The 12162-nt window shown below is 39.2% G+C and overlaps 1 protein-coding gene across 8 annotated transcripts in view; it reads left to right on the plus strand.

The window, feature by feature from the left end:
* The window catches only part of agap1 (ArfGAP with GTPase domain, ankyrin repeat and PH domain 1), a 237197-nt gene extending 233574 nt beyond the window's left edge, over positions 1-3623 (plus strand). For all 8 annotated transcript variants that reach the window (XM_015358506.2, XM_015358507.2, XM_006636304.3 and 5 more), the window contains 2 exons: positions 675-930; positions 2384-3623. In XM_015358506.2, coding sequence (XP_015213992.1) covers positions 675-930; positions 2384-2599 — 472 coding nt within the window. In that variant the 3' untranslated portion in view covers positions 2600-3623. The remainder of the gene's footprint in view (positions 1-674; positions 931-2383) is intronic.
* The last annotated feature ends 8539 nt before the right edge of the window (positions 3624-12162 follow it).

Here is a 12162-nt window from a genome sequence, read left to right on the forward strand (position 1 = left end):
TTAACACTATCACTACATAAGATCAGGATGAATGTTGCAAAAAGGGCCAGTTCTCAGGCTGTACAAACTCCACACACTGAATAAAACAACACTGTTGATCCATACAATATTGGTAAACATCCCTGTTTTGAGATGGGCATTGTGGACATACTCTATACCTGCAGTTCCAAAACACAATAAAGGGAACTGCTTCTTTGTCTCTCTCTCTTCCAGGCACGCTCATTAATAAAAATGCGCCAGTCTGCCTTAAAACATAAGGTGTTGAAGTGTTCGTTTTAACACGTCTGTTCTATTTGCGTGAAGAGCACTGATTGTCCTGTTTTGGTTTGTAAACTACTTTGAAAAAGCATTCACCCCCTTCCAGTGATGTTCCATTTTGTTGAGTTACAGATTATGCATGTGCATTTTTCCAGGCATAAATCTGCAATCAGAACTTGAATGCTCAAGCTGAAGGGGTATTATTTTAAGGGTATTATGGGAAAGAGGTCATCAGCAAATATCCTTACAAGGAGGGGCAGCTTGCGGCTTGTGCTGTGTATTCCTAACGTGTCAGAGTAGAAGAGCCGAGCATCGCCAGCCCCTCTGTTCTGTCGTGCTGCTGTGCTGGAGCGTGGGCGCTCTTGCTCGGCTTCGGCACAGCACGCTGATGGCTTGTGCCGCCGTGTCGTTGGCAGGGAGGAGCGGGAGCGCTGGATCAGGGCCAAGTACGAGCAAAAACTCTTCCTGGCACCGCTGGCGTGTGCCGACCTGCCGCTGGGGCAGCAGCTGCTGAGGGCGTCGGCCGAGGAGGACCTGCGCGCCGTGGTGCTGCTGCTGGCCCACGGCACCCGGGACGAGGTCAACGAGACCTGCGGGGAGGGCGACGGGCGCACGGCTCTGCACCTGGCCTGCCGCAAGGGCAACGTGGTCCTGGCCCAGCTCCTGATATGGGTAAGAGCCTCCTGCCCACAGCTGGAGAGCGGGGTTTCTCCCGCCGTTAGCCGGAAAGAGCAGAGTTGCAGATTGCGGGAGTGGGCGATTCTCGTTATACATAGTTCTCTATTTACACCGCAGGTGTGTTCCTGAAATGTGCAGCGTAACACAAAACCTGTGAATTGAAAAGCTCATTTCCTGTAAGAATGCATGTAAACAAGGCAAACTGGGCCCACTCCCAACCTAAGGGATATACTACCACATGTAATAATTCCCGTTATATAGGCGTACTAAACCTCATTCTTAAACTAAGCGTTGGTTGACAGTTATTGGATAGATAGATAATACTTTATTAATCCCCTAGGGAAATTGATGTGTTACAGCAGTCCAGCCCAAGACAAGCAAAAACAGACATCAGAATAGTTATAAAACAAAAGACAACAAAATAAATAAATACATAGGTGTGTGCAAAATGTGATGATCATAGTCATTGTAAAAACAATAAAATATGTGCATAGGTTTATACAGACTGTTTGTCAAAAAAGTACAATGGAGCAAACATGCTGTCCATAGACGAGCAAATGAAGGGCTAACAGTCCTAGCCTAGTGCAGCGTTATACACCCTGACAGCTGCCGGGAGGAAAGACCTGCGGAAAGTCTTTCATGTAATTTTTATTAGTTTCATGTAAAGCATGAAGAGAAGACTTGTTAGTGGTGGGGATTGAATGTATGGAAAACAGAAGTGTCACAAGTCCATAGACATACCCGGACTCAACAGTTATTTTCGGTTCTTTATTCTCAATGATCCTTTCTCATCAATAACATTCTCAATCATTTTTTCTTGTTTTTTGCTGAGTATTCATTCGTCTGTTTAATGGCTAATTAATAAATGATTAATCACATTTTTTAAATGAAACTAGGGATTATGTAAGGTTTTTTGTTTTTAAAAATGACTAAGGATGTTTTATTAACATCGCATTTAATTTATTCACAGTAGTTTACTTTTACAATTGTATTGATTTTTTGGGGTTTTATACAGCGTGAACATAGGGTACGAACTTTAACCATTTTGAAGTTGGATTTAGTAAGACCTGAGATAGTGGGAGGTGAACAGTGTGCTGGAAACACTGAGTCAAAGATTCTCTAGCTGTCTGTCGCCCAGCGCTCAATTGTTACGAACTCTTCATCAAATTAACTGTTGCCGAAAAGAGTTAAAAGTGTGAACTAATTCATCATAATTAAGAAAAACTGTATTTTTAAGGCGTGTTTAACCAAATATGAGCAACTTTTGTTTTTTGTCAATTGTTTATATTGACATACATTTGGAATGCTGTTGAGGTTCCTAAGTGCTGGTGATAATATCTGTGGAACGTGTGAAATGTGTGTGTAGCCACAGTGATCTTAAACTCGATCTTAATGGCTGTTTTCTGATTGAGAATTACTCTCTTCTTTTCTCTCCCCGGTGCTGCAGTACGGCGTGGACGTGATGGCGCGGGATACCCACGGAAACACAGCCCTGGCTTACGCCCGTCAGGCAGGCAGCCAGGAGTGTGTCGACACGCTACTACAGTACGGCTGTCCCGATGAGCGCTTCACGTTGATGGCCACCCCCAACCTGTCCCGCAAGAACAACAACCGCAACAATAGCTGCAGCAGTAGTGGGGGGAGGATGCCCACAATCATCTGAGCTCGGGAAGTCTCGCCGCCACCTGGAGGAGACCTCCGGTACTGCAGTGAGCAGTTTTCTCTCCCGCAACATGAATCTGTTTATTATCTGTCTCTAAACAAATATTTTAAAGAAAACCTGCAACACAAAAGCTTGCTGGAGAAGATTCAGAGGTTGAGGTTGGAACCACTACTAAGACACTTGTTTCTCAAGGACACTAGCAGGTCTCCTGTTTCCACGGGAGTATTAGCCTACACTCATGATTATTGACATTGTTATTTTAAGTCCCGCTTTAGCTTGGCTAAGATGGGAAGACTCCACTCCTCTCACAGGCACAGAGCTACAACCTGAGAAACTTTTGGGAGAGACATCACTCCTTTTCGCCTCTTCACTCACTCCCTTGCTAGCTGCTCTCCACACACATTCTGTAATGGAGAGCAACACCATGATTCAAGACCAGAAAGGGACAGAAGCCTCAGTTTGTCGTCTTGGAGTGCCTCAAATGCGACGAAGATAAGCTGCGCTCTGGGAAAGCCAGCTTCGTTACACTTATTTAGGCGAGTCTGCTCTCCGTCTCTTCTCTTCAACGGCGCGCTTCTCGTCTTTAACCCCTGGGGTTCACGCAGGAGTGGGGTCCCGCTTGGAAGCCAAGGGGCACAGAGCCAGGCCTCTCACTGGAATATCTGGATTCTTACTTTCTGAGCAAGTCACTACCCGTCTCATCCAAGGCAAGCAGAGCGGCAACAGGCATGTACATAAGTGAAGGAGGACAAGATTGTATAATAAATATAAGAGCAGAAGCAAAGCCACAAGTAGCATTTAGAATAAGGTGCTTTTAAAAAGTACCCCCTTTTTTCAGGAGCAGCTTTCATTGAGAGTTGCTGCTGTTTCATTCCTTTTATATTAGCATTTCCAGCTAATTTTTTTTATTTCCCCCTTTGCCCTTTGTCAGGTATTTCAGTTTTGTATTTATTGACGAGAAAAGACAAACCGCATCATTGTTTTCACCAACTGTTGTGATTATTTGATTAAATTATGCAATTTCCTTTGTGTTTTGTGTTTTTTGATGAGCAAAAAAAAATGTGAAAAAAATATTTTGGTATAAAAAGTTGAGGAAATTGGAAATATCCATTCCATTTCATAGCTGAAGTGAGAATGCATGCGTGTAACTTTATTATTTTTTTTGTTTTTTAATAACAACTAAAGGCAATTGTTCATTGCAACAGCATTTTCTTATATATGCAGTGCTGGACCAATGGGTGTATTTGGAAGTTCTGCAAAAGTAAAAAAATACCATATTTTTCTGTATCATACAGCTCAATTATATTATGCTGTTGCAAGGTTTAGGGGCCAGAAACCATACATTAGCAAAGACATATTTAAACTGTTAAATGGTCGACTTTTGAAATTGGACCCACACCAGTATGGCAGGAGAGATGGTGTGGTAACCGGTATGAAAAAAGAGAAAGTGGTTCCTCATCATGACAGTATTTTTAAATAAATCAAAGGGATTTATATTTTTCTTTTCCCAATTATTGTACCGAATTTGGACTTTTTGATTTTGACACCACGGTATTTTTAAGTCTAATCTCTTCACAAAAATCAGTAATTCTCTGCTGTAAACATTAACTCAGTAGGTGTTTGGGAACTCATAGGTAAAATCAATATTCCAGAAGAATTCCTTATCGATTTAATTTTGTTTCTAGCAGTCAAAACTGATTCCCTTATTGTGAACAGGTGTCATAGCATTGCATGACTGAAGGCTCCATTATGAGTTAGAAGTCAGGGAGATGCTTAAAAAGTACCTCAGTGATCGGTTGGCCTCTCCATTCGCTAACACCTAAATACACTACCGACCTGCAAGCAGCACCCAGACGAAGGCAGTTAGTCCCTGTGAAACCTGAGCTCCTCATGGCACAATCCTGGCTCACCCAAGCCTTCACTTGGTCTGCTGGGCTAGTGAAGTTCCCCTGGGCCTCTCCGTGTACAGAGATGGGAGAAGGCTTAGTTTTTCCCAAATGAGACATTGCATCCTAAGCTTTTTTGTTTTTCTCAGTATTATCGTAGATTTTGAAAGCAGCGTGTACTGTGACAGAATATAAAAGTATTTTGTGGGGGTCTCAGTGGAGACCTTTCCTTTAAAATGATTGACGAATACCTATGCAAGTTGCGATGTGTGATTTTCGACAGCTGCATTAAGGTGCTGAAACAGTTTTCTCATGCTTCGGCTGCTGAAATGTTATGTAGTGGGAATCAGATTAATTTTCATTTTCTCAACTAATTAAGTGCTAAATATTTATTGATTCCATCACCTCAAATTTCAGAAGACATTGCAATAAAACTAATGTTGACCTGGGAGCAGAGCATGGGATAAGAACATGGCCAGTCATTCTGTGGCATCCTATTAACATTAGCAGCTGTTTCTGCTTAGCGAGTTCCTTTTTCATTCGGCCAGTCTCCCACTCTGTCCCCTAAACCAGTTTCTGCTATCAAGGAAAGGGCTTTTCTGGTTCCAGAATCCTGTTCTGTAAATATTTTTGTAAACCTTTTTTGGTGGTGTTGTAATTTATAAAAAAAAGAAGGAAAACTGTACATAATTGTTCTTTTAGACCATTTGATTTCTAAGGGAAAAATAAACTAAAATGTGTTTTGTGGTGACTTTGAAAACCATTTGAATAGGTCTGAAAACTCTGCAAGTAGCTATAGTAATAAAACCACTGAGAAACGAGTGTGATTAGAATTGCCCAGGCCAAGACATTCCTGTTGCCCCTGTTTATCCAGACTTTTTCTTTCTCCTGAGCAGGACTGTGTCTCTTATCTCTTTGTAATGCCGCTACTGGTTCCTCCGAGCTCTAGGTACAAATCTGAAAGGGCATGGCCAGGGGCAATTGTTAGAGGTTGTTTTGCCTTTTGTTGGTCACTTTTAGGTATTTTCACAAAGATACTAATGAACTGCATGGCTTTCCTGCTGCTTCCTGGAATGCTTTGTTGAAGGAAAAATTGAGCACCATGCCAAAAAGAGTCCTGGGCTCTTCAGGTTACACTCTGCGTCTGAGCTGTCTCTGCACGCTGAGAGTCCAAGTTCTGCCCTGCCCTGTCAGTCTGTAGCACAACCCCATGCAGCCAGTATCCTGAGGCTTGCTTCACGAGCTGTCGTGACAACTTGCAGACATCATATTGATTTGGAGTTTATGAAGGGTCATTTTTTAAGCATCTGCCACTGTGTTGTGATGTCTCTTCAAAATTAGAAATCAATTTATTCGTTTTCTTCAGGGTTGCAAATGATGTTCAAATGACTTTGATGTAATTTCATATTTGTACACGAGGACAGAGCAAATTGTGTTAATAGTATGCAATTAAGCATGACTAAAGGCCAGTGAATAGGAGCTGTTAATACTTCTTTAATAATTTAATTGAATCACTTGTTTTCTTTTTCAACTACCCAAGTGTTAACCAAGTGTTTTCCGCAAAAAGTCTGCATGGTCTGAAAGCCTTGATTGGGACAGTCCTTCACCTTCCTTCTTATTTCTTTTTTTCAAATACTGTAGGACAGGAAGTTGTGCAGTATGCTGAATGGCTTCAGCACTAATCATTGAATCACTTACAGCAGGTATTATTGCATTCTCATCATCATGAAGAAAATGTCATGTTGCACACAGATATTACTGCTGGAGAGCGCTTGGAAACTTGAAATGGTCTTAAACCATTCTTTTACAGATACAAATGTGTAATATCAGGCCTTGTCTATACTTTATTTTTGTATAGACCTAGACATTTTTGTATTTTGTACAGACAGTTTTATTTTATATATTTTGAGTAATCGAAAGCAATGTTTTAAAGTACACAAAGCAACCTGCCACAGATAATGTTCCCATGCTTGGTAAACCAAGCAATGGGAAGACGACACGTGTTTTTCTTGTCCGCATTTCTGGTTACAAGATGCTTCTTTCGGACAGCTCTTCTCCATCAGGTCTCAGAAAGCTGGTTTCACTGTACTTTTTCTTTCTTACCAGGCTGTGCTTCAGTAGACATTGCAGAAGCTGTTACGTCATCTGGTTTGGTTGGCATTCTGTTCGGAAGAGTGTGGAAGTATGGAGTGGAAATTCGGAATATGATTTAAGGAATAAAAAAGTTTAGAAATCATTACAGGTAGCAGTTTATATATATCACAACCTTTTAGTAACAATGGAAGAAAAGCTGAAAATTAAGTCGAAACCATTTGTTTCACAAGTTAGAAGTAATGTTTTTACGTTCACATTTGTCTAATTTTAAGTCTAAAATAGTACACAAAATGTCTGATGCAACTGAAAAGTGTGTGTGTTGGAAAGAATGTGAAATATTAGACACCCTTATCCATATAAGGTAGTAACTGGAAGTGTTTTCATTTGCATTGAGAAGACATCTAAGGGGTTTGTATTGGGTGATACAAGCCTTTTGAAGTAACTGCTTCTGTTATGAAGGTGGGAACAGGAGGATTCAGTACCTTTCTGTCCAGTAAAAGCCAGTCCATAAGAAAGTAACACTTGAAATCAAGAGAGAACTTTTTTTTAAATGAATAGTAGAGCATTTTGTGAAAAGACAGTTTCCTCTCTTATTCTGTGCAAGACTAGATGTCCCACTATGGAGATTTTTCTAGACGGGTGTCATAGATGGTTTCGTGAGCTGGTACAGAAATAATTATGTAAGTAAATGAATATGGTGGCTCAGGGCAAGAAAGCTGAAACCAAATGCTGCATTAAACTTGCCTCTACCCCTGTGATAAAATAAGTATGGCTCATGGTTACCATTTAAAGGGTGAGTAGTCTAACTTCTGTACAGTTGTACACATTAAGGGAATTCTGGACATTTGATATTCATGCATTATAGACATTCATACTATAATGCAACCTTTCCTCAACTTTGTCTTACAACTATTCTTTTCGGAATCATGGACATAAAATAGTTTTTTTTTTTCTGTGAACAAAGATCCACATGGTTCTGCGTAGACTGCTTGTAATATAACTAATTGCTGATGCAGCACTGCTATTTTATTACTAAATGCAACCACTTCAAAGCCTGACTGTCTTTGGAGATTTCAGCAATTCCTTTTATTGCAGAAATCATAGCTATCTTAAAAATAAAACATGCAGGAATTTCCTGGGCATTAGTAAATTTGAACTGGTTGAAATCCTTGATTTTTGGTAAACGTATGTTTTTTCGGACATGTTTTTTGTGTCTGGGCACATTATGAATAAAATCACTATATCACTTTCTAACACGTTAGTGCACCTTTGAAGATGTTCATAGAGAGCTGTAGATTCCAAATTATCTGTGCAAAATGATACCGAATCTTTTTTAATTTTTTCATTGACATACTATAAGATCAAAGACACTCCCTTCACAAATGTGACAGACTTTGAACAGGCCTAATGTATAGTGAGTTTTGTTTTCCTTTACAAATTGCGCTAGACAGTTGTTGTGCAGGATGTTAGAAGTGCATTGCCCCTTGAACTTGCTTCCAGTCCAGGGCTTTTTAATCTTAAATTGTTTTCTCCTTAGAATAATATTGCCCTATCATCCTGGTTAATACAGTATATTCTGTTTTCAGCTACTGCTGAAAACTCAATGCATAAGAAAACATTTTGTCATAACATAAAAATGTTATTCAACTCTGACAGGCACGGGCGGGAAATTCATTAACGAAGTAAAAAACACTATATTGGGATGAGAGGGACAATAAAATATTTATATGTACAGAAAAATCGTACCATGTTGTTTACAATGGAGTCCCTGTGTCATTGGTTTCTCTGGCTTGCAAAGTCTGCTCACAGACACTCCACACAGCTTGTCATTGCATGTACATAGATGTAAAGAATTATTAAAGAAACTCAGTTGATATTATGATTTTATGTTGTTTTGTTACATGATTTTTGGTTTATTGATTTTTTTAATTACCTCATTTTTGTCAAATGTTCATGTTGTACATCAGTTCAAGATTATAATACATTATTTATGTTTGTATTGTAACAAAACAATGAATTTCCTTTGGCTCCAATTTTGTATTACTCAGTTACAATTTAGTATGTCAATTATTATTATTATTGTCATTGTTGTTATTGTTATTATATTGAGTTTGTGTCAGCTGTACAGTACTCTGTTGAAAACCGAAGCCTAATACAGAGAGAGTCATATACTGTAATGTGTCTCTTTTCAATAAAGAAAATAATGCTTCTTAATGTGTCTGTGTTTGGTGGGGGGGGAGGGGATGTCTTTTTAGGAAATTTTGCTAGGCAGAGGACAACAGTATCATTCCTGGAAGAAAAGCATCAGCTGTTCACTACTGCTGGGATTTTAGGTGTAACTTAAAACTTCTGTCAATCAGTGGAACGTTAGAAACTCAGAGATGGAAAGAGGCCATTTTGTCCATTTAGCTCATTTGGTTGCCGATTGGTGATTGATCCGAAGGTCTTGTCCAGACATTTTTTGAAAGAAGACAAGGTATCGGCGTCAATAACATGGCTGGATAGCTTGTTCCAGAGCCTCACAGTCCTTTGTGTAAAAATGTGCCTCTTGTTCTTAGTATAAATGCATTTTTGTCACAGTTTCCATGTGATACTGAATCCATTGGGCTGTCCTTGTCAATGCTGTTGATTTTGATTTTTCATTTAGACAATTAGGCCCAATTGCTCAGCTCTAAAAAGGTTCTGTTAAATATATACAGTTTCCTTCTTTTAGCTTGTCTGGTCACTGTTTTTTTAGACAGATTCCAGTGCAGCAGTATCTTTTTTTTTTAATGCTGTAACCAAATTCTACACAATTTTAAATGAGGTCATTTAAGTTCAATATGTAATTTTGACATGACATCCCTTGATTTAAATTATACTCTTCAAACTGTATATCCTTGTACTGCCTTACTTATTGTGCTCCCTCAGATACAATGACATGGCAACAAAAATGCCTAATGTCTAATTGTTTTTTCATAGATGCCTTTTTTAAGCCCATTTGATTGCAATTTTAGATTAGTAGTTTTCATTTCTGCAACCTGCATGTAACACTGCGCATGTCAACAGTGCCATGTGTCAGTTGTTATTCTGATCTTGAATTTTGTTTAAGTCTTTTTGAATTTCCTTTGTATCCTCTTTAGTTTGTTCCGATTCTCCTCTTTTGGTAGCATCTGCAAACTAAACTACTAACTATACCAGAATCTATATACCAACCATACCTGTATACTCTGTTTTGTATCCATTACTATTATTACGATATTCTAGTTTAGCTCTGATTTCTGTTTAGATTAATGTGCATGCAATAGAAGTAAGACTTATTAGTCAATACTTTTTTCAGTGTTTTTAAGGATGAGTGCAACAGTAACAATTTTCCAGTCAATGGGTTTTGCCCATGTCCTGAATAACGGGAATCATTTTGTTAATGGTGAATAAGTAGCATCTCTTGTTTCTTTAAGTACAATTGGTAGAATACCAGCAGGCACAGGAGATTTCTTTATCTTAAGTGCTTTTAATATCTGCTATACCTGTAGCACTCCTTAATTCTGTTTAATCTGTTTACCCTCATTTCATCCTTGGCAGTTTGTAGTTTAGACTGTATTGCAATATTTATTTTTATCTCTTGCAATTACTATTCCTATTTTACCCTTGTTTGCAATTTATTGTAGTCAGTTTAACTTCCCTGTTCACTGTTAGGATGTTCTTTTTAATTGTTTTATAAAGTGCTGTGTTTCTCCTTATTTTGTAGCTAATCAGACCAGCTGGGCAAATGATTTCTAACTTTTTAATCTACTCATAGAATAAATCTACATCTTCGTGTTTCAAGAAGTACTTCTTTAAACTTTTGTCATGCATTTTCTACAGATTTCTCTTAAATTTTGTCTCAGTCCTCCATACTCTGGTTTCCTTCAGTTTGTTTTGGACAAAGTTAAAAAGTGTTATTTTTGCTTCACAGTCAAGAAACTTGTATTTGTGATCATGAGATTAATATGTATAATAATTACAATATGTTTATGAGTAATTCCATGCATGTATTTGATTATATTAGCACAAAAGCATACTTTGTGTTCAGCCCAGTGATTTCAAGTGATGGTAAGTATTGGGACACATTCAAAGTAACTTTCCAAATGTAAAAATAAGTATTTGCATGCATATCCCTTTGCCACAACGAACCACATGACCCTTTGAACTCTATAAAATCTTTTTGTAATCTTTGAAATGTTTTTCTGCAGCCACGTTGACTTTTTGCCTATTCCTGGGGTATTCTGACGTCAGTTTTGTTCTTCAGCATACGAAGCGCATGCTCTATTTTATGTAAATCTGTAGATCACCTGGGCTAATCTAATATTTTGCTCCTTTTTTCTCCTAATGAACTTCTTGTTTGCTGTGGCTGAATCTGTTATGTCATTGATACGTGGTGAAAGTGCCCTTCAATATGTGTGGAAGTATTTTCTTTTACTTATCCCTACAAAATAATTCTATACCTGTACATCTGAGAATTCTTAAATAAAGACAGGTGATCCTATTCTTAAGTGTCAGCCATAATTAACTGATAACTGATATTAGTAGTTTAAGGCGATGTTTTCAGAATTGTATCGACTTAAAAATAATATAATATAGAGATCAATTAAGTGAAAGTACTTGCTCCAAATGTCCCACATCATAAATGCTGCATCGAAAAAAGTGATCATAACTAGATGTCTCATGGACACATACTGTATCTGGATTGGTGTCCCATGCAAGATACATTGCTTGCTGGAATAGGCTCCATCTCCCCTCTGACCCTGTATTGGACAGAGCAGTTAAAATTGATGGATGGAAAGACACATTTCTATTCCAAAAGATGGGGTGGTACGTAACTTCATTGAAATATTCAGCATCCAGCTTCCTCTGTTTGGCCAGTCTGCAGCATGGAGATGAAGGCATTAGAGAAGGGTGTCTGCAGAGAGGAGACTTTAATGGGATAATGCCAGTGTAATCTCTGTTTATCCTTTGTAATTCCAGACTGGAGCAAAAGAAGGGGGCAGGAGCCTGCAGAGGGGCTGAAGGGGGTGAGCGAGGGACTGGGGGTCAGTTTCACAAAGCACAGAGCAGCGCCGGACAATGGGACACTGGGGCTGAATGAAGTCGATTCAATAAAGGGATTAGAGTCTCTGGGCAGGAAAAAGAGCAGTTCAGGGACAGGAGTTTGTGAGTAAAACCCCCAGCTAGAGAGTGGTACCTGTGTCTCACAGCAAGTTTCGATCAGAAGAGACAGTTTCCAGCAGAGTACTTCCTACTTGGCTTTCCTTACCAAGAACATTACAACTAAGCACTTGCTGTACCCATGCCCTTCTTTCCCCACTAAACCTATGATATACACTGTAGGCATTTTTTTCCCCACAGTGAAACAAACACACAAATCAAATGGTGACCTTCTTGAAAACAAACATTCAGAAGACAGCCTGATATTAGTGTCTTGCTCTTGCGCTCAACTTGCAAAGACCTCCAATCCAGCCCAACTGCTCTGGCTTCATGATTGGATTTTATTTGGAGCGGAGTGTGGAGAGAGCAGGGATCCTGACAATTGGAGATCCTTTCAACCGTGGTCCATGACGGAGGAGA

This window comes from Lepisosteus oculatus, chromosome 12, assembly GCF_040954835.1.
Source record: "Lepisosteus oculatus isolate fLepOcu1 chromosome 12, fLepOcu1.hap2, whole genome shotgun sequence".
Taxonomy (NCBI): domain Eukaryota; kingdom Metazoa; phylum Chordata; class Actinopteri; order Semionotiformes; family Lepisosteidae; genus Lepisosteus; species Lepisosteus oculatus.